The 25,875-nt window shown below is 37.4% G+C and overlaps 1 protein-coding gene across 12 annotated transcripts in view; it reads left to right on the forward strand.

Annotated features, from left to right (window-relative positions):
* The window catches only part of ppfia2 (PTPRF interacting protein alpha 2), a 214,503-nt gene that overhangs the window by 176,143 nt on the left and 12,485 nt on the right, over window positions 1-25,875 (forward strand). For 5 of the 12 annotated variants that reach the window (XM_051107597.1, XM_051107589.1, XM_051107592.1 and 2 more), the window contains 13 exons: window positions 3,887-4,127; window positions 5,680-5,709; window positions 7,148-7,275; window positions 7,365-7,543; window positions 8,149-8,239; window positions 13,882-13,963; window positions 16,461-16,661; window positions 19,560-19,622; window positions 20,649-20,681; window positions 22,333-22,508; window positions 22,642-22,739; window positions 22,831-23,006; window positions 23,091-23,159. In XM_051107597.1, coding sequence (XP_050963554.1) covers window positions 3,887-4,127; window positions 5,680-5,709; window positions 7,148-7,275; window positions 7,365-7,543; window positions 8,149-8,239; window positions 13,882-13,963; window positions 16,461-16,661; window positions 19,560-19,622; window positions 20,649-20,681; window positions 22,333-22,508; window positions 22,642-22,739; window positions 22,831-23,006; window positions 23,091-23,159 — 1,567 coding nt within the window. Of the gene's footprint in view, window positions 1-3,886; window positions 4,128-5,679; window positions 5,710-7,147; window positions 7,276-7,364; window positions 7,544-8,145; window positions 8,240-9,088; window positions 9,104-13,881; window positions 13,964-16,460; window positions 16,662-19,559; window positions 19,623-20,648; window positions 20,682-22,332; window positions 22,509-22,641; window positions 22,740-22,830; window positions 23,007-23,090; window positions 23,160-25,875 lie in introns of all 12 variants that reach the window. The other 7 variants (XM_051107593.1, XM_051107590.1, XM_051107594.1 and 4 more) reach the window with 3 other exon arrangements.

Below are 25,875 nucleotides of genomic sequence, written 5' to 3' on the forward strand. Positions count from 1 at the left end.
AACAAAGGTAGTATCTAAACCAGGCTAGCACCTGTCCAGAAACACCAATACAATTTTCAAGACTATCCAAAAGAAAGTTAATTATATATCAAATGCAGGTCTAGCAGAGAAATACAACCCTGCATGGATAAAATAAGTGTAGTTATGGGGCCTGAAACCTGACTTGGGGGGAAATCTGATATGTGTTTGTTGTTTTTGTAATACATTTAGCATTAGATTAAGCTTTTCTATAAAACACCATTTAAATGCTCTTTTAATAAGTCCACAGTTATAAAAATCTCTGTGGTCTTTTCATTCTCAGTTTTACTCTTTTTCTACCCATTTGCAGTCTGGAGGAGTTGGTGCTTGTTTCTGAATATCAGTGCCAGTCTGCAGATTCTGTGCAGCTACAGCTGCAGAAAATAACCAAAAATATAATGATTTTTATTTATTTATTTATTTATTTTTTGCTTAAGAATATGAATCTGTTTAGTCGAAAAACATCAAACATGTTTGATATTTTGAGTCAATTTTAGAACACATATTGTTTTCATTCGGCATGTGTTTCCTAGCAACAAGGAACAAATTTCTGTGCCTAACTTAAAAAAGGTGGTGTGTGATCCTTAGTTGTGTGGTGTTTGATGCCCAAATTTTTCTGTAACCATTTACAAAGTCAGCAGTTGTGGCTGTTGTTTTAAAATATGTTCTGATTCCTTTAGTGTATTCAAGTGTTAAAGGGATAGTTCACCCAAAAGTGAAAATTACCCCATGATTTACTCACCCTCAAGCTGTCCTAGGTGTATATATAGAGTATATAAAGAGTTTCTTCTTTTAGACAAATACAGTAAGAGTCATATTAAAAAATGTCCTGGCTCTTCCAGTCTTTATAGTCGCAATGAATAGGGTTTAATATTTTGAAGCCCAAAAAACACCATCCATACATCATAAAAAGTACTCCATTTGCCTCCAGGGGGTTAATAAAGACCTTATGAAGTGAATCAATGCGTTTGAAGAGTTCAGATGCAAAACCAGCTAAATCCATCTGACGTCTTTCTTTAAAAAATGCATTTTTATCAGGCTCAGATGTATAGGTTTCTATGTAAGTACCAGTACTTCTGATTGGGCTGAGGCTGGTATGTTAGCGAGTTTGAAGAAAAAGTATTTGATGGACGTATAATATGTGTCGAGAGCATTCACTCAGTATCATTATCTCCTTTTTGACCGAGATGGCTTTTAGCTGGTTTTGCATCTGAACTCTTCATATATAAAACTTTATAAACCATAATCTTTAGCTTCCGCTAACTGTTGTACATGCCATCACGAGAGAGTGGCGTTCCAGTGGATGATTCCTGGCACATGGACAAGTTCCTTCACTGTTATCTTAGTAGTTTTGTTTAGAAAGTACAGTACTAGGAATTGAACTTGTCACTTTTGCGCCTTAGAAGCGTTGATTCATTATTCAAGTTTTCTTCCCGTAACCTACATATAACCTTCTATTCCCTAGCTAATCCCTTCACTCGTTTTTAGATGTTTTAAGTGTTACATTTATTAGTATTTGTACATCTCTACAGGGACTCAGAATCAGGATTCAGCTACACATATGTTCTAGAAAGAATAAAAACAAGAAAAGGTGCTATCATAAGACGAATTGTACCTTCAGGTGGCATATATGCTGATTAAAATATTAGCTAGAGCTCAGGGTTTCTCTTATAGGCTGTTCACGCACACTGTAAAAAATAAAAAACACAATTTGTTGAGTCATCTTAAAATAATTTGTTACCCTGCTGCCTTAAAATTTTAAGTTCAGTCAACTAAAATAAATTTAGTCAACTTGAAATGTTAAGTTGTACAAAGTAACAACTTAGATGTTTGCTAAACTTAACAGATGGGTAAGTAACCCAGCTGCCTTAAAATTTTAAGTTGATTCAACTCAAATATCTAAGTTGTCACTTAGTATAATTTAACATTTCAAGTTGAATAAAGTTTTTTTGAGTTGACTGAACTTAAAATTTTAAGGCAGCCAGGTTACAAATTATTTTAAGTTGACTCAGCAAATTGTTTTTTACAGTGCAGTGCATAAGGTGGAGACTAATTTGACACTTGAGATCATGAGGCGTGAGCCCAGTAGTTATTGATCACGAGTGGTTCCACATCTTCCATGTGGACATTTCTGCAGTTCCTGATTTACATAATTTCTGGGATTAGCATATATATGCAGTGTATCTCCTTAATATCACAACTGTCTGGCTAGCACTTGCACTTACACCTAAGGCTGCCAAAAGCAAATTAATAACAAATTAACAAATAAACCATCTCTGCCCTTTGGTTTTTATTCAAATCTAATTTGAATTTTGTCCAATTCAGTGGAAATGTGTGATTAATATTTGAAGAGGCCAGAACAGACGGAGAGTCTTTCTTCAGCCATTTTTATGCAACTTTAGTTGGATTTTGGTTGGAGTTGTTTCAGGGGTCATTTTAAATTCACAAAGAGCCACTCACTGTGGACAAGTTTGAATTTTTTAGATAGTTCTGTGTCCTGTTATTTCCCACATTTATTTTTGGTCAGAAGCTCCTTTTATGTAAGTTTCATCGAGATACGAAAAAGTAGTCCAACCTCATAGAGTATATAACGTGCAGTACAGTGTGTGTGTTCAACTTTATTTGATTACCTGTGTACAAATACTGCTCACTATGCTATTAAACTCTGCCTCTAATGTGTGCTGGGGTTTTTGATTACAGCAGGAAGAAAGATGGTCCCCCCTGTGCACTGTTTATTTCTCTCCCCCTAGTCGTGGTCTGCTTTTGATAAAGCACCAGCTTTGGTCTTTGTGCTTTTGGGCTATAGAAGACATGAAACTGCTTAATGTCTAACAACTAACTGCAAACATGTTAAATACTTGACAAATGGTCAGTGTTTAATTGTTTGCAGCCCACTCGATATTTGCTTTACAAGATACTCAATAATCCGAGGCCAAGAAAAACATCCACTACAAGAGCTGTCGAATGTTACGGCAGTAAACTGCAGTTTTGCGATCCTTGAGCATTGTTGGTCGTGTCCTCAAGCGTTCTCTGAACCAAGCGATTCAGTCTTTGGCCAGTAAAGCACAAGAACTCATTATTTCTCTGAGCTTATTATTGCTTATTTTGCCATTTTTCGATTTGAAGGTGAACAGCAGACGCAAAATGAAATTTAAACAGCCAATTTGTTTTACTTTTTTGGCTTAATCTCTTTATATAGTAGCTTTAAAGCAAGGCTGTCTAAAACCGTGCCTAAAGTTATAACCTCATGTCACAAAGGCAGTATGTAGATTCTCTGAGCCCCCCGAGAACATCAGTCTCCACAGACTTAATGCATTTCCTGCTGGAGATTTTCCCCTCGTAACTCAATAATCGAGTCATCATGGCCGTGCCATTTTATCTCTTTATATACACGCACCTGATGGAGACGGGCATCTTAAAACCCACAGCGCAGCATATTACAGCTAAAAAAACAGTTTAACAATCTCGCTTCATAAACCTGACACCTGCGCTTGGGCTGAAAAAAGTCATGCCAGATTTACAGAAGCTGTTATATTATCTTCTAAAACACAATTACAAGTAAACATTGTAGCAACTCAAATGTGCGTTTAGTAAAAAAATATTTGCGTTAAGACAGCATCCAGAATTTGATACTCTAATGAACAAAAGTGTGGCTGCTTTTTAGGTTCATTTTAGTGTTCAGCTATTCATGTGCTACTGTAAGAGCTAATTAGATGTTTAAGCTGCATTGTTTTTAGTTCTGTTGCCCAAATTATTTACCCAGCAAGCTCAGCACTCCAGTAATGTTGTAAATCAAAATGCCATTAGCTTAATATCATACGCTGTAATTTCTGACTCACTGTGGGCTCTTTTTCCCTTGTTTCTCCAGGCTCATCCAAGAAGAGAAGGAGTCGACAGAATTGAGGGCAGAGGAAATCGAGAACCGCGTGGCAAGCGTGAGCCTGGAGGGGCTGAACCTGGCACGGGTGCACCATCCCGGAGCCTCCATCACTGCCTCGGCCACCGCATCCTCCCTTGCTTCGTCCTCCCCTCCCAGCGGACACTCCACCCCCAAACTCACCCCGCGCAGCCCTGCTCGCGACATGGAGCGTATGGGGGTCATGACACTGGTATACGAGTCCATCTGTATCTTTGTCCAACAGGGGTCATATCATTTACAGTACATTTGATCTTTTTATAGGGCTGTCCCCTAATAGTCGACTAACCGTTAGTCAACGAGAAGAGGCTTTGTCAGCCAAAATGTTATTAGTTGCTTAGCTGCAGGAAAAAAAACTAAACCCATGTATTTCGGAATGCACAAAGTCCGTAACGGACAGATCATTAATGGCTGGTCTGTGTAGTAATAGTACATCGGGCAGGACATCCATACGCTCAACTATCATTCATTGACCTCAAATATGGCTTTTCGTCTGAAAGATGTATGTAGTAGCAACTTTACATGGTAGCTCAATCTAATGTTAACCTAGAAAAATGTGCGCTATTGAAGTGTCTGTGTGGAGTATAGTAGCACGCTCACAGCATGACAGATGGAGGCACCGGTGTGATCATTTGCACTTAAAATACTCTGTCATTTTTGGTCATACAGATAAAAGTAATACATCTTTCGAATCTGTAAAGACTATGTGTATTTATGTGCACTCAGAGTAACAACAAAACGTTGCGCTTTTGTAAAATAATTAAAGCAAACAGGATACTCTTTTTGCCTTCTTGGCCTCTGTGAACTTGAGTGTGTCGCTTCGAAACTCTGTGTATACTTACGTTACAGACATGAAAAACGTGAAATGTCTACTTTTAAATGAACCAATTCAAATAGAAAACACATATTCTCAGATTATGTAGTCCGTGTGAAAATGCATATAGGCTATCGCTATGATGAGTCAGTGTCACAGAATTCATCTCTTAAGGCAAAAACAAAGAAAGCAGTAGTTTTCAATAAATTAAAAAAATGTTAATGCAGTCTATTTGCTGTTTTTCCTTGACATAATCATAATTATTATATCTGCCTATTATACCTTATATTATAAGCTTTTTTGCGTGCACTTGAATGCTTATTGGACTATGTAGGCAATTAAAGGCTCATTATTATGGTTTGTTAATAAACATGCGACTAATAGTCGAACAGTGCTTAAAATAAACGACTACTAGTCGACCAGAAAAATCTTTAGTCAAGGGCAGCCCTATCTTTTTAGATATTAGCAATGTTGACCATAGATTGGGAGTCTCCAAACTTGGTACTGGAGGACTGGTGTCCTGCAAAGTTTAGCTCCAACCCTAATTAAACACAACAACTGAACCAGCTAATCAAGGTCTTACTTACTTTCAAACTCTGCAGGACACAGCCCTCCAGGACTGAGTTTGGAGACCCCTCCCATAGAGGGAGAAAAATGGTCATTTAAAATTTAACATGATTTTTGGTTTTGTTTTAATGTAAGGCACTTGCTACATAACATCTTTGGGGCTTTACAAAAGCCTTTTTTCATGCAAATTGCAGTGCTGGTTAACTCACAAATGACACAGTATGATGTCTCTCAATCAATTGCTGTATTATAGCTTTCCTAGTCATTTCTCTGCAGTTTCTGCATCATGTTGTGTTGCTTTGAATGCCTCATGACTATCCAGTATGCATTAACCTGTTAATGTTTTTGTTTTCTGTTTCTGCAGCCCAGTGACTTGCGGAAACACAGGAGAAAGGTAATTATAACATGTGGTCGCTTCACAAAAGAGCTCATTGTATTTGCCATGATTATTTTTTATTGAAAAGACACCAGGGTTAGGCAAAAATTTGAATTTAAAAACATTTTTCCATTTCCATTTCATGAGCTAGAGCTGAACTGAATTGGGTACAGTCAAAGAGAGTGAATGGAATGAATAAAATATATCAAAATTTAATGAGATTTATGGTTAAAAAAGACTATTTTTCTTGTCCCACTGCCAAATGTACCTAATTCTCTACTATTTTGCTCCTTAAACAAAGATGTTTAAATGTTTGTACTGGTCAATAAAACAACAATACTGAGGATTATCCATAACAGAACAACAAAACCAGCCACAAGGGTCAATTGAGGGTCAAATTGAGATTTATACATCAAGCTGAATAAATTCGCTTTCCATTGATGTATGGTTTGTTAGGATAGGACAATATTTGGCTGAGATACAAATATTTGAAAATCTGGAAACTGAGGGTGCAAAAAGTCAAAATATTGAGAAAATCGCCTTTAAAGTTGTCCAAATATTCTTAGAAATTAATATTACTAATAGTTTCGATATATTTACGGTAGGAAATTGACAAAATATCTTCATGGAACATGGTCTTTACTTAATATCCTAATGATTTTTACATAAAAGTAAAATCGATCATCTTGACCTATATAAAATATTGTTGGCTACTGCTACAAATATACCCGTGCTACTTAAGACTAGTTTTGTGGTCCAGAGTCACAAATAATTATTGGTAAATATTTTTACGTACAAATAACGCATTTTTAATAATTATTTACAGTTTTAAAAAATCAGTGTATCAGTGAAATTTGTTACTTTTGATTATTATTGATCAATACAGTCCCACTTTATATTAGGTTGCTTTTACTATGTAGTTACATTAAATAATAAGTACAGTGTACTTATTGTGTTTAAATTGTATTGCAGAACACTTTTGCTGCTATTGAGGTGAGACGGTTTAGGTGGACAGGTGGTATGGGTAGCTTTAAGGGTTGGTTGAGGTGTATGGGATTGGTCAACCGTGTAATTTATAGATGTAATTACAGAAATTAATTACAGATGTAATTACATGCAGGTATTTTACCAAGTAGACAGTAGTTAAGACCACCTAATGTAAATTAGGACCAAAAATGTCTTTATTAGTAATTCAGAGTGAAAAAATACATGTATTTTTAAAAAACGTTGTGTTTTCCACCCAAAAACTTAACCTCAAGATATTTAGAAGAATGCTGGGAATCAAAAAATATTGGCGCTTATTGACTATATGTGCAAAAAACACACTGAGACATGTCTCAGAATATCTTCTTTTATGTTTGACAGAAAAAAGAAAGTAATACAGTTTTGGATCAATGTGAGGGTATCTTTATTTTTGGGTGAACTGTCTGTTTAATTTAAATTCCGTCCGTCACAGATCGCAGCGGTGGACGAGGACGGTCGAGAGGACAAGGCCACCATCAAATGCGAGACCTCGCCACCTCCCACACCTCGCCAAGTCCGCATGACCCACACGCTACCCGCTTCTTCGCACAATGACGCACGGTGAGACGGCAAAAAGACAGCAGCCAGACGCATGCTGCGTACAAACATAACCTGACTTTCCCACTGTTAATCTGTTTGTCTGTCTCCAGCCTGACGGCTGCATTAGAGACGGAGGCCAGTGCTCTGAGCAGTGTAGCCAGCAGTCAAGACTCCCTCCACAAACAGCCAAAGAAGAAGGGCATCAAGTCCTCCATCGGACGACTGTTTGGGAAGAAAGAGAAGGCCAGACTGGGACAGCTGGGGAAAGAGATTATGGGACCAGGACAAAGTAAGAACATAGAAATATGATAGACATATGTGACACTGGACCACAAAACCAGTCATAAGGGTCAGTTTTTTGAAATTGAGATTTATACATCATCTGAAAGATGAATAAATAAGCTTTCCACTGAGGTGTGGTTTGTTAGGATAGGACAGTATTTGGAAATCTGGAATATGAGGGTGTGAAAAAAAATTTAAATACTGAGAAAATCGCTGTTAAAGTTGTCCAAATTAAGTTCTTAGCAATGCATATTACTAATCAAAAATTAAGTTTTGATATATTTACAGTAGGAAATGTACAAAATATCTTTATGGAACTTGATCGTTACCTAATATGTTTTTTGGCATAATAGAAAAATTGATAATTTTGACCCATACAATTTATGTATTTTTGGTTATTGCTACAAATACACCCAAGACCAAAAAAGGTTTTGTGGGCCAGGGTCACATATAAGCTATAAAAGGGAAGATTTGAGTCAAGCTTTGTATATATCACAGAAAATGCAGTCCTCATTAAATCTGATTTAAAACACTGATCTAAAGTTAAATGTACATATAATTATTACACTAACATTATCAGGTGATGTTTTAATGGATCTTCTCCATCAGTAGGGAATGTATCCGATCCTGAGCTTTTAGGTCAGGATATGGCGGTGGGAAAACTGGGAACACAGGCCGAGAAAGATCGCAGGCTTAAAAAGAAGTAAGTATCTGACAAGTTCAGATTATACACCCAACACATTTTTATGAAGGTAATCAGTGCCTTGGCCCCGAATCTTATAAAACTATATTTGAACTTATGGCCCATCTGGATGCATTATAGTGCCTTGGGTTTTTGCGTCAATTCGGTTGGAAACTTGGCTAAGATGTGATGTTAAAGTTTGTGCAACTAACTTGCATTCATAATAATGTATTCGTGTAGAGTATATTTTGGGCCTTATGTTAATTACTTTGAAAAATAATGCATTTTCAGTATCAATATAGTTTGTTAAACATTTAAGTACACTGGATCATTTGCATACATGTTTGAGACAGCCTGTTATCTACTGTGTACTACTACTATTTAGATTAATGTACATTTGCAGTTTGTTAAATGTATGTTAACATGAAAATGTGCCTTTCATAGCAGGCTTGACATTGTTGCATACTTGGATGTGTTTACAGCATGTCATGTGATGCTTGCCAAATATCACGTTTCTTTGCCTTAACGCTAATGGTTGAATGTGACCGTTTTATGTAACTTGACTCGTGTCGGCCTCATCCATCGCGGCGCCACGCGAAGGCAGCTCTTCACCGTTTCCATTGCGCTGTCACACTTTCTGCATGCTGTATGATGAACGAAAAAAATTCAAACAAAAGTAGATCTGTTCAATTGTGACCAATAAGTGCAAAAAAATACGACAATTCCCAACAGTAATGCACGTCTCTGAGCTGAGGTGTTTTTTCTAAAGTCTACATACAGTATGCTCAATAACAAGCATTTAATTTTGTCTCCCATCGCTTTCTCTATTTTTCTTTTCTCTCTCTCTATATCTCTTTTTCTCCTCATCTGACTCTGTATCAGCGGGTAAGTTTAGTTTGTGTTGCCGAGACTTGCTGCATTTTCCACTGTCGACGCTCTGTCCGTGTCTGTCGTCATGCTCCTAAAGTGTGTGTCTATCTTCAGGGGGGGTCCGACGCATTTCCTTTCTGTCCATCTAGAGACCCCCGCCTCTGCCTTTCTTTTTCATTTGACTGTAAATGTGATTCTCCCCCTCTGCAGTTCTATAGAGGATGCATCTCTGCCTGGAGAGAGAATGTGTGCCTTTATAACAACCTGTTCTCGATCTGCCATGCCGAGGCCTTTCTCCTCTCGTGTACGTGTGCGTGCGCGTGTCCGTGCGTGCGTGTGTGCATCGTGTGCCGTATTCAATAACCAGGTCTCGTTTCTGGTTATGGACTGTCAACTCATTGACTTCTTTCCCTGCTCTTTTTCTTTTCATTTTGTTTTCTCTCATAACTGTTTCTCTCCCTCCCCAGCTACAGTATGTTCAGAAGAAGTCACTCATACGCATTACATTCAACCTGAACATATGCAGTCCAACACGTAAAGACGAGGAGAGATACATCACAACCACCACCACCACCACCACCACCACAAAGGCCTTATTGCCTTTACAGCACACAGACAGTTCACGGCCACCGGAGGGTTTACAGTCAGTGTGGTGCCGGTGCCAAATCTGGTTCAGTGCTGTATTTTTCCACCAAAGTAGGACAATTAAGCCCATTAAACCTGCCAGTTTGAACTGGGAACGACTAGTCTTGGACAAACTGACTTTTAGGCAACGTTCACACTGCGAGTCTTAGCGCTCATTTCCGATTTTTGCTCAGATTTGTTTTTTTATATAACTGTTCACATTGTTGTTTTAAATGTGGCCAATATCAGATTTCCAGTGTAAAGAGATCATGGTTCTGAACTGACCTGCATACACAAAAACACAATACGAAAAGGGTTGCCAGGTTTTCGACTAATTGCACTTCAAAACTAGCCCAATCACGTTTCGGGAGGTAAATATCACGCAATTAGGGTCGCTTCAACCCACAGAGTTGAAAATCAACTCGTGGCAACAGTGAAAAAGTAGCCAAATTCTGCGGGAAAACGGTGGACTTGGCAACACTTGCGCAGCGCACTTAAAGTAAGCGATTATGCATTTATTTATAGTGTGATCTGCTGCAGAAGCTAGCAAAATTATGCGCAATGTGACAAGTGTTCTGAAATTTTTATGATACAGGCCCTGTTTTGCGTAGAAGTGGCACAAATCGGAATTGAAAAGATTAGATTCCATGTGGATTCTGCTGTTCAAACTGTCATGAGAAAGTCACAGTGAACGGAAAAAATTAAATAAATAAAAAATGGATTTGGGCCACATTTGCCTGCAGTGTGAATGTAGCCTTAAAGTCGGCTTTCTTACGATTGACTGCAAGTTCATATTCAGATATGGCTTAGACAGTTTACTGTTTTTTTTTTTTTTCGATAATTTGTTTCATTTGGATGCATGTGACAATACAGAAGAAAAGATCTGTTGTTACTTCCGACTCTAACTGTCGGGTCCATTTTATTAGCTTTTAGTAACAGCTTATTCAGGCCAGGAGTCACCGTGATGAACCACATTTTTAATGTGTCGATTAGATACTAAAATAGAGATTTTTTTCTTTGTTCCGAAAAGAAATAGTTGCAGTGTTGCATTTTGCTTTGAACTTGCAACATTTCAAAAAGGATCGAAACATGCACCTTTATGTTCCAGGATTTATTTCATACCAGCATTGACCAAATTGGAGAACAGCTACATGGGTTTATCGTAAACACCAACTTAAGCTGTTCAACTAAGCTGCATAAAGAAATGAAATTATATATAATGCTAAAATATGTTTCCATAACTAGGAAAAAGATTATAAGAATTGCAGCTTATGGGTGGTTCAGACTACTCAATTTTTTGTCAGTTGCAACAGTCACAGTGTCAGGTTATGCGATTTTAATGCCTAAAATCTTCTTGTGTCATGAACAAGAAACATGTCAGACAACATGTTGCTACTCAACCATTCATTGCCTGCCGTCTTTAACAGTGTGGGTGCCGTTATTGATACAGCGGGACTAAACAGAAGCTGCCATGAGCGTAAACAAACAATGGTATTTTGCTCTGTTCTGTCGACAGAAAATCCCAAAAAAAGAAAACCTGAAAGTGGACACAAATTTGGGTTGCATGAAGAGTAGAGTATGGACTGTTAAAGATAGGGCACTATGATTTCCGCGATGCGGAAAACACGGACGAAATCACAGAATCCAGTCATAAAAGAATTTACTGAATAACGCGGAATGTCACAGAATTTGTCAAAGTTTGAATTAATTAATCAAAAGTAGGTCATTACACTTAAATCAAACCGCAATATAGACTAGTATCCGTAAATATTACACCGCAAAAACACCATTTAAATATGAATCCTGCATGTGCTCTGTTTTAATGAATGGAGCAGACAAGCGGTTTTGTTTACTACACACACTGAAGCACATGTGACGCTCACGGTAATTTCAGCGTCTGTCGTCTCACTAAATGAGGACATAAATACATGAACAGTATCTGTTGAGAGTCACTTCATGAGCATTTGACCGTTCCATTTTAGGAAAACTAGCATTATATCATACACACAAATGCAAAGGTAGACATGGCAACCAGTCAAAATAAAAGACTGGTTTAACTTGAAGACATTGTGCCAAATATATATCTACTACTACTATTACTACTAAAATGAAACAAATATTATTTTTTAGGGTATAATCACACAACATGTCTTCCATGTTTTAATTTTAATAGTAAATTTCCCCTTTGTTTGCCAAAAAAAGTTTGCTTAATTTTTTAATAATTAATAGATAAATGAAATGAAAAGAATTTCTGAGGTTAAAAAAAAACTTTCATAAGGCTATTTTAAGAATAAATTTGATGCATTCAATATGCATTCAAATAATTAGACATGCTAAAACAGAATTTGATAACAACAAAACATATGGTGAGAAAAAATAAACCATTTCATAGGGCCCTAAACATGTCATTTTTGTTAAATCTTTATTAAATTGATGTGAAATTGTATAAGTTTCATGAATTTAATTTATTAGACATTAGCTCTTTGATTAATAAAATTTAATTTAACCATTAAAAAGGAGTTCAGAAAAATTAAAAAAAAACAAAAAAACGGAACGGAATTGGGAAAAAATAAAATGGATTTCATAGGGCCCTATAAAGAGAACTGAGGTAAAATAGTTTTTATTTGACTGTTTTTTACTCTGTCATGGTAGTCCTCCTGTGTTCCTGTTGGCCAGTGTCACAGATATGACGAAACTAGTTGTGGACGACTGAAAAAATTAAACACGCTAGTCTTTCTGTGGTGACGTGGTGGTCATCGCAGATGTGGATTTGGTTGTCATCCAACATGACACACTACACAAGATGAAACGACTGAATCTTGTGTTCCAACACCCATTGTCGCTTACAAATCCCGAGCAGATTGTGCCAAAATCGAACTAAAATTGTATAGTCTGAATCAGGATTTAAAGATTACGTCATAACAAAAGTAATTTACATCGACTCTCAAGTAAAAACAGTCCACCCAAGCACAGAACCAGATCTTGCACCATCACCAGCACCAGTTTGGTGCGGTTTTGAGATTTGATTTGTGCAGACAGAACCATCACTCACTACAGCATGTGTCAGTACTGAACACTTGAAGTGGCCTTACCGTACACCCCAAACATGTGGTTGGATTACGAAGCTGCTCTCTAAGGGAGGAACACCCTACTGTCTCTGCCTTATAGTCCACCGCAACATCTGCACATCATAAAATACTCACCTCTACTTGTTCTGTAGCCAAATGTCCTCAGTATTCCTACACAGTTCAACTAAAGGTGAAACCTTAGCTAGAAATGTCTCTGAATATTGACGGATCCTTGAAAACGTGTGCTCTCTGACATTCAGACGTTAGCGGAAGAGAGATATTGAAACATTGCTGAGGACACACTCTATGTTACAAGTCCTTCGGCCCCTGTAAAGTGACAACCTTGAGAAAAGCTAGACATATTTCCCAGCGGAGATCTGCGTAGAAAGCTTCTGCGTGAAACTCTGATGAGAGTTGATGATAGCAGCCTTGTCTTAAAGCGCAAATATTTATCAAGACAAACACAAAATAGGGTTCAAAGAAAAGGCGTTTCTGTTTTCCCTCGATAAGTCACAGTATTCCAGTTTCCTAAAGCGTTTCATAGACTAGAATCAGAACACAGCGAGGAAATGTCACGATACGTTTATCTGAGAAACCGCAACTTTCAGTTAGCTGGCATCTCAGCGTGACCGACCCTTAGTTTCCTTCCTTCATTTAATCCCACCGAAAACCTCGTCTTTGATTCTTAACCAGAAACCCAGACTGCGTTTAAGAGACGACTCAAACCTTGAATTAAATTATGGAGTGATGTGAACTCAAGCAGAGCATTATATTGGCTCGAGTGCTGTTTGTTACAGATATTACATGAAAAGGTAGCATTCGTCACGCTACATGTTAATTGCAGACTAGTAGTGGACACGAAAGAAACTTTTAAGAAGAAACTTGTGTATTTAAACGTTCCGCGTTGCTCTGATAAACAGATATCGGCCATTAAAGGACAGGAAACCTGGCAGAGACAGATAAAGCATCTCACTTTCTCTCTCTACATGGCCCTTTCCCTTTCTCTCTGTTCAGTTGATTATCTCTAAGCTGGTTCTGTCTTTCTCCTTATCTGTCTTCCTCTCTGTCTCGCTCTGTCTCTGTCACCTGCTCTCTCTCTAGACACGAGCTGCTGGAAGAAGCCAGAAGAAAAGGGTTACCTTTTGCTCAGTGGGACGGTCCTACAGTTGTCGCATGGTTGGAGGTGGGCAGTACTCATTTTTGGGAATGAAAAAAGTATATACTTTGTATCTGTATATGGGCCATTCCACAGAATTGGTGCAAACTACTGTCCCACAACCAAAAAAACACATTTGAAAAGAATTAATGTATTGAAATGGTAGATGTTTACTAAGATCTTTCTATTGTTTACTGAAACCCACAATAATATATAAAATATCAGTAAGCTTAATATACGAAATCATCATTTATTTGGTACTTTTGGTTGGAAAGTGGCTGTCTCGAACCCTAACCCCATTTTATTTCATTGTTGTTTTTCAAAATATCTTTTTGATTTTGCAAAAAAGTTAAGTGAAAAAAAAAATATTATATATATATATATATATATATATTTTTTTTTGTTAATGATGAACTTTATGTAATAATAATAAAAAAAAAATAAAACTACACCCCTATTTTTATGATCAGGAAATATTCCTGTGTCCATCTTTCTCATAGTTACAAGTTGTGAGTAGATCATTTTGAGCTAAATGTGTTCAAAAGTCTGAAAATCTCTGTAATTTTAAGTAACGTCACTACAGAACACCTTTTTCTGCAATTAAACACACTGTTTTTTGGGAGTTATTCCATAACATGTAATTTTTATATGTGTGCAACTGTTTAGAACTGTGTTAGTAACTATGTGCTGATTAGCATCTTTAAGCTAGGTTCTAAATTATCTAAAATTACACTTGAAATATTGTTAAATTTGTAATTATTGATTTACCTCTGAAAAGTTAAATAGAATGTTAAATAAAATGTATTTACAAGGTAGATATAAGCAATATCTTAATATCTCAATGTAACCCTTCTTATTAAATTATATATTACTGTGTTTCAGTAGTGACAATTTTGGGGAGAGGAGAAATGTTCCAAAACTTTCTAAAAATACAAACTAAGAATTAACTGCACAATTACTAGTAATGTTTTCCTGGGATATTACACAATTTGCATACATACAAAATTTGTGGATTTTTTTTTTTCTCATGTTTTTAACTCTGACTTTGCACCAGTTGTGTAGAATGGCTCATATATGCAAGGTGTATGTGAAAAGTAAGCAAGACACATTAAACATATCAGCTTGGCTTGAATATTAATGAATATTAATTATGCGAGTAATGACATCCAATTATGTCCATTTTCTAGAAGGCAGATGTTGGTAATTACACGCCTGCCACTGTAGAATTGACAGTTCATCCAAAAATGAAAATTCTGTCATTAATTACTCACCTTCATGATTTTCCAAACCTGCCAGACCTTTGTTCATCTTCGGGAACACAAATTAAGATATTTCTAATAAAATTGGAGAGCTTTGTGACCCTGCATAGACAGCAATGTAACTACCACATTCAAGGTCCAAAAATGCGTCTTGTGAACACACGTGGAAAACTGACATGGAAGAGAAGATATTGTTGAAAAAAGTCATTATTTTTTATTTATTTTGCACACAAAGAGTATTCTCGTAACTTCATAACATTACAGTTGAACCACTAATGTCACATGGAATATTTTATTGATGTCCTTACTACCTTTCTGGGCCTTGAATGTGTCAGTTGTGTTGCTGTCTATGCAGGGTCAGAAAGCTCTCAGATTTGATCAAAAATATCTTAATTTGTGTTGAGAAGATAAACAAAGGTCTTACGGGTTTTGAACAAAATGACGGAAAGTAATTAATGACAAAAGTTTCGTTTTTGGATGAGCTACCCCTTTAAATATCCTATTTGTCATCTGTTCAATGTTTATGTTGTATATATTCAGCTAAGCAGTCAAGAAAAAAAGTAAATGTGATGATTATTGCTCCAAAATGAGGGCCATTACAAATTTCCGTAAGTCTTACAGTCCTCCCAGTAATAGTTGTTATTATGCCCATGTATTAGTCTAATATGGAAGACAGGAAATAGGTGATTAAGACAGCCTGGGTGGGGTCCTGGTAATTATTTCTGTATTTGTTCCATATAATGGTACAGATTGTTTATTGTGCGGTTAAGCTAGCTTCATGGCTCTTTAATGGCAGCTAAATAAGACTTTAGCTGTATCGACTCAACAACACAACAGTTGCATATTGCATACTGAGATCAGTGTCTTTTAGAATGATGCAACTGAAGTGTTATGTTGTAGTAACATGACTGCAATGTTTTTCCAAAACAGTAACTGATAAGAGTTTGCCAAGATACAGTGTTAACAATTGTATTTTATGAGCAGTTTATTGAAGTCATTTGAGTGTTTTCTGCTTCTGGGTTCAAAAGTGAATGAACGTCAGTAAATATGAAGTAGAGAGGGAGATATGTACTTTTGTTTGTGGTCAGAACGAATCAGTTCATGTTTATAACTTGCTGACATCATTAGATGTAAAGCAATGGCGCCATCTAGTGGTGAGGCTTGGAAGACTGCACAAGTGTAGACCTCCTAGTCTCATTATAATGCATTCTTTGTACTTTAATATATATATAAGTTTAATCATGCTACAATGTGTGTGTTCAAAGCTGTGGCTAGGGATGCCAGCGTGGTACGTCGCAGCTTGTCGTGCCAACGTAAAAAGCGGCGCTATCATGTCGGCCCTGTCGGACACCGAGATCCAGAGAGAGATCGGCATCAGCAATCCTCTGCACCGCCTCAAACTACGCCTGGCCATCCAGGAGATGGTCTCGCTCACCAGCCCTTCGGCTCCCCCTACATCTAGAACCGTGAGTGCGCACACGGGCACAGGCACACAAATTTGGTTTAATTGCTTTCTTTTAAGTAGCATACATTTATAATGTCCGAAAACAAAACCACCCATTGGTTTCATCATTCAGAGTCTTACACTGTTTGTCAAATAATGATGAGATCGCACCGGTCAACTATAAGTGTCAGTCACCATAGTCACGAAACCGATCGTCATCATCAGCAATTTTCAACCCATCTGCAGCTTTATTTTGTCCCGTTGTCATGGTGATAGTGTTTTGCTTCGATCTGAGAAACTGGAAAGTCGACAGCTGATCTGCCGTGGTATCGTGACACGTTCACAGCACATCCCAGCGGTCAAACTGCAGCTTACTTATTTGAAGTGTTTCTTTTTGAGAGTTGTTTTTATGTAGTCCTTCTCAAAGCATTTCTTGATAAACTACTAACTATACAAAGTGTGATACACACTGGACGATTTTGTGCACACCTGGCTGTCTGAGACAAATTTCGTACTTGCATTGTAAGACTTATTTTGTTCTAAGATAAAGACATTGCAAACATTTGAGCTCACTTTTTTTTTACTCAAAAGGACAGAGACAAAAGAAAATCGCACAGTGTGTACGAGGCTCAAGGCATCAGCTCATTTTGCACGTTAAAAGCAGTTGCGTTGCATTCAGCAGCAGTTCCTGTTCCGTCAGTCTGAACAATGTTTTAGGTGCGTCCCAATTCACGTACTTATGCACTATTACATGGAAGGCCGTTTCACCACTGAATTAGAAAAAAGGTTATTGTGATTTTTTTATCTCACATTTTTATTTTTTTGTCTCAGAATTGTGAGATATAAACCTGCAGTAGCAAGTTATAAAGTCAGAATTGCGAAATCTAAACTTGCAACTGCGAGATAAAAACTTTTTTTTTTTCTTAGAATTGTGATATAAACTTAATTGTGAGAAATAAGTCGCAAGATCTCACAAAGATATGAGTTTATATCTTGCAGTTTTGCTTTTTTTCTCAGAATTGCATTATATAAACTTGGAATTTGCGAGAAATAAAGTCGCATATAAACTCACTAAGGTATAAACTTATTCTGAGTTTTTGTCGCAAGTGCAAGTTTATATCTCACAATTTTGCCTTTTTTTCCCTCAGAATTGTGAGATATAAACTCACAACTGCAAGTTATAAAGTCAGAATTGTGCGATATTACCTCACAATTGCAGAAATCAAGTCAGAATTATGAGATAAAAACTTACAATTATGACTTTTTTTTGTCAGAATTGTGATATAAACTTGCCATTGCAAGTTATAAAGTCAGAATTACATGATATAAATTCACAATTCTGACTTTTTCATCAGAACTCTATGGTATAAATGTACAATTGAATACGAGAAATAAGGTCGCATATAAACTTGCCATGATATTAACTTGGAATTCTGATTTTCCTCTCGGAAATATGAGTTTATATCTTGCAATTTTTCCTTTTTTTTCCCCTCAGAATTGTTATCTAAACTTGCAATTGCGAGTTATAAAGTCAGAATTGCGAGAAATGAAGTCAGAATTGCAAGATAAAAATGTACAATTATGACTTTTTTCTCAGAATTGTGATTAAAAACTCACCATTGTGAGTTATGAAGTCAAAATTATGATATAAACAATTCTGACTTTTTTTCTGGGAATTGCATGATATAAACTAAGAAATAAAGTCATATATAAACTTGCAATTGTTGTATATATCTCGCAATTTAGTTTTTTTTTTCTGTGAATTGTAATATGAGGTTGAAATTGTGAGTTCTAAATTGCGAGATAGAAACGGCAATTTTCTAAAAATAAACTCGCAATTCTGAAGGTGCAATTCTGAGAAATAAAGTCTTTTTCTCAAAATTAAATGATATAAACATACAGTTTGTGAGAAATAAAGTCGCATATAAACTAGTCAAGATATGAACTTGCAATTCTGACTTTTTTCTCGCGAATACGAGTTTATATCTTGCAATTTTGCCTTTTTTTTCTCAGAATTGTGATAAACTCGCAGTTGCGAGTTACGATGTCAGAATTGCGAGATAAAAATTTACTGTTAGGACTTTTTTTCTCAGAATTGTGATATAAACTCACCATTGCGAGTTATAAAGTCAGAATAAAGTGATATAAACTCACAATTCTGACTTTTTTCTTAGAATAGCACGGTATAAACACATAAACTTGCAATTATGACTTTTTCTCAGAAAGGTGAGTTTATATCTCATAATTTTGCCTTTTCTCCAAATTGTAATATAAACTTGCAGTTGTGAGTTATAAACTCAGAATTGTGCGATATAAACTCGAACTATAAACTATATCTTGCAATTCTGACTTTATAACTCTAAATTGTGAGTTTATATCAGCATTCTGTGAAAATAAGTCAGAATTGTGAGCTTGTATCGCAATTCTGAGAAAAAGGTAGAGATGTAAACTCCTATTGCGAGGGGAAAAAAAAGTCAGAATTGTGACATAAAAAGTCACAATTTCTTTCTTTTATTCAGCGGCTGAATTATTTTGTACTATTCTGTGCTGTTAAATACCCAGATGATGCACTTAAGTAACCAAAAAAAGAAAGTGTAAAGTGTTGGACACCACGCACTCAACTGCTGCAGTGCCAATGTTGAATGATATAATAACCTTATAAATGTCATACACTACACGGTTGAGTACATAACGAATAAGTACATAGTGTACAGTGGGTGATTTGGGACGCAACTTTCGATGTGCGTTCAGTGCGCTTGCGCTCTCTGTATGCGTGTTTGTCTCGGGCCTTTGACTCTGTGGGTCTTGCTAATGATCTGACTGTGATGCTGTAACACTATTGGCTTACAGTGCTGCTGCTCTTCTTCTTTAACACTGCTTGCCCTTCCTGTCGGATTCATCTCTGGGGCCGCCCACGTAGCCGTCGGGTAACGTGTGGGTAACCCACGAGGAAATGGAGACCCTTGCCGCCCCCTCCAAAACGGTCAGTCACTTCATCCTTTATAACTCTAACAAAACTAGGGTTGTTTTTTTCACAAAATCCTTTGCTTACTCTTACTGACCCCGTTTGCAAAGTTTTTTTGGTCTCACAGAATCAAGACGGAGCACAAAAGTCGACATGAAATCGAAATCAGCCTCTTGTAGACTTTTGTAGGACACAATCCTGATGTACAGTTCCATTCTAAAATGACCTTCCTTTCAGTGGAAGGATACTGAAGTAATGGCAAATAACAAAAAAAGCTAAAGTCCATACATACGGTCTTTGACTGTCCAAAAGCCTCTTCAAACATGGAAACGCACACAAGCAAAATGAGTCACGAACGCGGTTTCATGTTGACTGCGAGCTCCGGTCGCTAATTGGGCAGTGGAAGATTTCATCAATTTGTCTAAATATATTTGAGCTTTAATAACCAACTCATGTGTTTCTATTACATCCTGTGTTAATGACCTTTAGATGGGTGAACCAGCAGCGATAAAGGGCCTAATTTGCCATTGAACAGCTCTGAAAAAGAAGCCCGAACAGATGTAACATTCTTATGTTGGAATGAAACGTAATCAGTCAAAAGAGAATAAAAGTAGCCTCGTTATTCTCCATTGAGCCTCATCACAGCCTCATACAATCATCACGGTTCACCCTCATCAGCATAACGATCACTGGGAACTCGAGCGCGGAAGGGAAACGCTCGGGACAAATGCAAAATGCAAGGCGGTCATAAGTAGAGCGAAGATGAATGCACCTCATGTATGTGATGTAGTCTGTACGTGATGTATTGTGTTTGCATGCACTAGTTATTTGTCTTCTTACAGTTTGGTCTACAGCGCGAGCTGTTGCGCATTACAGGTTTAATAAAGAAAAAACAGATGCATGTACAATCGGACGTTCCTGTGCGACTTTGGAACCGATATTATCAAAGAAACAATGCATGTGCTTTGAAAAATGAACAGATGTGCATAGCGCAACCCTTTGCAGACGTAACAAAGATAGATTGATTTTCTTGTGCCTCCGCAGAAGTCAGAGTCAGAGGAGGGGAGCTGGTCACAGGTGAGAGTGTAAAAGTCATTTCTAACAGAAATCATGCATTAACAAACATTTGCAGTGGTTTTGTCACAATAGTAATAGCATGAGCATGAAACGAGCATATTAGCATGATATTTGAAGGGTCATGTGAAGACTAGAGTAATGGCTCCTGATAATGTAGCTTTGTCATCCAAGGAATTAATTAGTTTTGAAAATGTATTAAAATAGCAAACAGCTATTTTGAATAGCAGGGTCATTCTGTGTCAACTCAACCAGAGCTAACTAACCAGCTCAAATTTTCTGCAGAAAGACAAAGAAACATAGTAATGAAAGCCAAAAAATGAAGTGTAACACATTTATATTTGCTGAATAATCCACTATTTGGTAGAGAGAGAGGTCAAAATGAGAATTTTCACAGATTTGGAGCCAGTTTACAGGTGTGTAAAATGACTTTAGAAAGCTGGAAGCATCTTTATTTGATTTTTACACCAAGATCGGTAGGTGTTTTAGTAAAATCTGTTCACTTTAGCAGTCTTTGTTTCATCACAGTGACACTTCTGGTGCTTTTTGCCTCAAGTTTGCATGTCTGTAACTCAAGAAGTGTTAAAGATATCTTAAGATCCTTTTAGATTCTGGTTCTTAACAAACTTTTCTTTTGGTATCTTCATTTTCACCTTCCTTAATGATTGAAACGCAGAGATATGGAGATCTTAATATGGCTTCTTGAGTGAATTGGTAAATTGTTCTCATTATCAGTCATCCAAACCAAATAACGGGTCACTTTGCATACAGCTGAGACTTTTTCATTTAAAAAAGAATATCTAAAGAATAACCAGTTACAACCAAAAAAACATTTCAGCACAGTTGTGTAGATCACACTCGAGTGGCATAAGTACTGTTTTTGTAATTTTGTCATGCCTCATCATTTTTAAGCACCTATATGATTCAGTCCCATAGATTTTGGGAGCCCAATGTGATTGCGTGTCCAAATATTTGAACTTTACCCATTTTCAGTGGTCAATAACCAAATGTAGGTAACTGTTTAAACAGCTTATAGTTACTGTGTTTAAGGAACAAACAATACTTGTAGTATAAATATATCTTGCTTCCCCCAGTCATACAGCACACATACAATTAGCATGTAAAAGATTGCAAAAGTCTACAGATTTTACTAACAGAGCTACTAATCTTTGTGTAAAAAAATCAAATAAAGATGCTGGCAGCTTTCTAATGTCATTTTACACACCTTGGCACCAAATTGTTATTTTGACCCTCCCTGTACAAACTATTGGATTATTCCGTAAATATACATCTTTGACAATTAATATTTTGACTTTCATCACTGTTTATGTTTGTCTTTCTACAGAGAAATTTAAATATGGAAAAAAAGCAAACATTTGAGCTGGGGAAGTTTCTGAAATTAGTTTGGTTTGAGACAATGACCCAGCAATAATATTGTCACAGTGTTACTATTTTTAATGTCTTCTCGATTAAATGCAACCTTGATGACCATATGAATTATTCCAAACTTTTGAGCTGTAGTATATATAAAATTGTTTTATTGTAATATTATGATAATTAGCGTCCAATGAATATGCAATATAGTTTTTACACAAAGCAGCTTCTGTAGTCAAAAGGACACGGTTGTTAAAGGAAAAGCGTGCTTATCATTTAGACGCTGGCGTACGGGGACATGAACCACGAGTGGATCGGGAACGAGTGGCTGCCCAGTCTAGGTCTACCTCAGTACCGCAGCTACTTCATGGAGTGTTTGGTGGACGCGCGCATGCTGGACCACCTCACCAAGAAGGACCTCCGAGTGCATTTAAAAATGGTGGACAGCTTTCACAGGTCAATAGTCCATTGGTGTCCAAGTAATGCTGTAGATGATTTTGATTTGACTGATGAAATTCATGAGCACATGTAAGTGCTTTGATGTTAAAATGTAAGCATCATTAAGCACCAATTGCCACTTGTGCAACAGAACCAGTCTGCAGTACGGCATCATGTGTCTGAAGAAGCTGAACTACGACAGGAAGGAGTTGGAGAGACGCAGAGAGAGCAGCCAGCACGAGATTAGAGGTGGGCGGAAGCCGCTTGGAAACGCTCCCCTGGACCGTCATCATCCAACGAACATAAACCCATGATGAGTTTTTGCTGTATATTTATGCAGACGTGCTGGTGTGGAGTAACGAGCGCGTGATCCGCTGGGTCCAGAGCATCGGTCTGCGCGACTACGCCAACATCCTCTTAGAGAGCGGCGTGCACGGGGCGCTCATAGCGCTCGACGACAACTTTGACTACAGCAGCCTGGCCCTGCTGCTGCAGATCCCCAACCAAAACACTCAGGTACCCGTCCATCTATCCACGGACACACTTACTCTTTACAGTTAAAGTTACCATTTTGGATTAACGAATACTCTTCTCCCACAGGCTAGACAAATTCTAGAAAGAGAGTACAACAATCTGCTGGCGCTGGGAACAGAGAGACGATTAGATGAGGTGAAGCACTAGTTTCTTTCATTTTGTATCTAATCAAACAGTGGACATCGTCTCCTTTTCAAATGTCTAGGGAGTGTCATATAGGAAATGAGAGTTTTTGGCGAAATGGACCTGTTTCCATTAGGTGTATATTCAATTTGCAGCGTCAATTTGCTCAGTTTGTAGGGTAATGGAACCGCGGCTACTGAGAGTTGATTTGATGAGAGATTTGGTTGGTATTAAAGGAGAAGTCAACTTCCAGAACAACAATTCACAAATAATGTACTCACCCACTTGTCATCCAAGATGTTGATGTCTTTTTGTCTTCAGTCGTAAAGAAATGGTTTTTGAGGAAAGCATTTCAGGATTTTTCTTCATATGGACTTGATTGGTGCCCTGATTTTAAACTTGCAAAATGTAGTTTAAATGCAGCTTCAAAGGGCTCTAAATGATCCCAGCCGTGGAAGAAGGGTCTTATCTAGCAAAATGATAGCGAAAATCACAAAAGCTTGTGTAGCACAGGTTCTGGGATGCGCATTCACATACTGTTGAATCACGTTGAAAGGTCATGCCGAACGTAGGCGGAACTACAGACCCAGTGTTTACGAAGCGACTGGGACCTTTGAGTCTCGTTTAGCCAAAAGAAACAAATTTTATTTAGAGTCATTTTGTTCATTTTATCAAAATATAATGAAAATGTTATCTACTGCTTACACAAACGTTGATTACACTACAAATAAACTACAATACTATAAGAAACATAAAAGATTAATTGATTGTTTACCTGGGTGTTTAGTCTATGATTAGGTCACCTCACCTCTTATCTGACAAGTTTTCGGGTTCGAGTCGTTCGTTCATCACGTGACAGTCCCATATACTCAACCAATGCAGTGTGAGCTGGAAAAAGAATTGATTAGTTCATCTCAAAACCCAAAGTCTTTGGGTTTGAGTTGTTTGTTCATCACGTGACAGCCCCATAAGATGAACAAACGAGTTGAAAACGCCGAAGACTTGAAATAGGTGAAATAATTCCAGTACAGAACAGGATGTTGTGCATACGCGACTGAGGGAATCACTCCCGGAGATGTATCGTTCTTCCCGAGTCACATTAAAGATTCGGTCAAAATGAAGGAATCGTTCAAGAGCGACCCATCACTAATTCGTAGCATCGTGAACGTGCATCTCAGAGAGCTTTTGTGCTTAAAAAGTATAGAAGTTGTTATTTTGTGGAAAAAAATGACCAATAGTTTGACTAGATAAGACCCTTCTTCCTCGGCTGGGATCGTTTAGAGTCCTTTGAAGCTGCATTTAAACTACATTTTGGAAGTTCAAAATGGGAGCACCAATAAAGTCCATTATATGAAGAAAAATCCTAAAATACTTTCCTCAAAAACCATCATTTCCTTATGACTGAAGACAGAAAGACATGGACATCTTGGATGACAAGGGGGTGAGTAAATTATTTGTAAATTGTTTTGGAAGTGGAGTTCTTCTTTAAGCTTGTTAGTAACAGTGCAATACCAGTGAAGTGGTGCAAAAACAAAATTAGATTGAAAATTGTATCAGTGTGTTTTAACCTACATAAGCTTGTGACGATTGGTTGTGGGGCGGTTAGTTTTGTTCTGGTGTTATGCCAAATTCTGACCTGCCAGATTACTATCCCCCTAGGTTTAGGATTAGGGGTGGGGTTAGGATTAGGCAATCAGGGTAACAATTTCAATGAGAGGGGGTAATAATTTGGCAGGGGGTCGAAAATGGGCACAACACCGGAACTGTTCAAGGGCCAGATTTACTAAACGGGGCAAATAAGCGTTAGAGCGCAATTCCAATTCCAAGCGCTGACGGGAGGCGAAGCTCCTGCGTGTTTTCCTGACAACGCGCACAATAAAGAACACAGACACAGCCTGAGCATTTCCGTAACGAGCAGCTCAATTGTACATATGAAAGGGAAACTCCTACAGATGCTTATTTAATAAGGTCAGGCACAAACATAACCGCGTAGGCCTTTTCAGCGCTAATTGTTGACTGCGCACCTTTAGTAAATCCTGACAGTACTATTTTGACGCGAGCTGTTAGTAAAACTGGCTAATAGTGTAACCTTATTCATTAATGAATTTATTGATGTGTTTATTCAGAAATGACAGAAGTTTGAATGTCATTTAGTTATAAAGTCTAAATTCCTTATTAGTCTAATGTAATACACAAACGTTTGGAAGAGAATTGAAGTCAAACTGTACACTATATGTTGAAACCAAGAGAATTTATTGTGATGTCTTTGGACTATCCGGTGAAATGTTGTTATTCTTACAGTCAATCATAGACTCCCATTAATTACATGCTCGGTGGGGTCGGCGGTTTATGGTGTCAGTTTGTTTCTGTGTTGATTTCAGTATTTAGAGCTAAAATGTAGATTTTTGTAGTTGTTTTCCCCATTTGTTTGTGAGCATGAACAGCTACCACCCCCCTTTCTTTCTTTCTTTCTTTTTTTGGTTACATCTTGGAGTCATTATAGCCTCTTTCACGCAGCAATCCCTGTAAATTGTTGTGGGATTACCAGTTTGACTTGACTGGTAAATACACAAATATGCCGTTCACATAGGTAACGGCGTTCTGGCTTTCTGCCTGTAAGAGAGCATTCACACAGTCAGCACCAAAATGCCGTAAAGTCATTATATGTCCAATTTGTCAATATTTTTGAAGCGTGGGCTGGGTCTCGAGCACAACACATTGAAACAGC

Source organism: Labeo rohita, chromosome 4 (assembly GCF_022985175.1).
Source record: "Labeo rohita strain BAU-BD-2019 chromosome 4, IGBB_LRoh.1.0, whole genome shotgun sequence".
Lineage (NCBI taxonomy): Eukaryota > Metazoa > Chordata > Actinopteri > Cypriniformes > Cyprinidae > Labeo > Labeo rohita.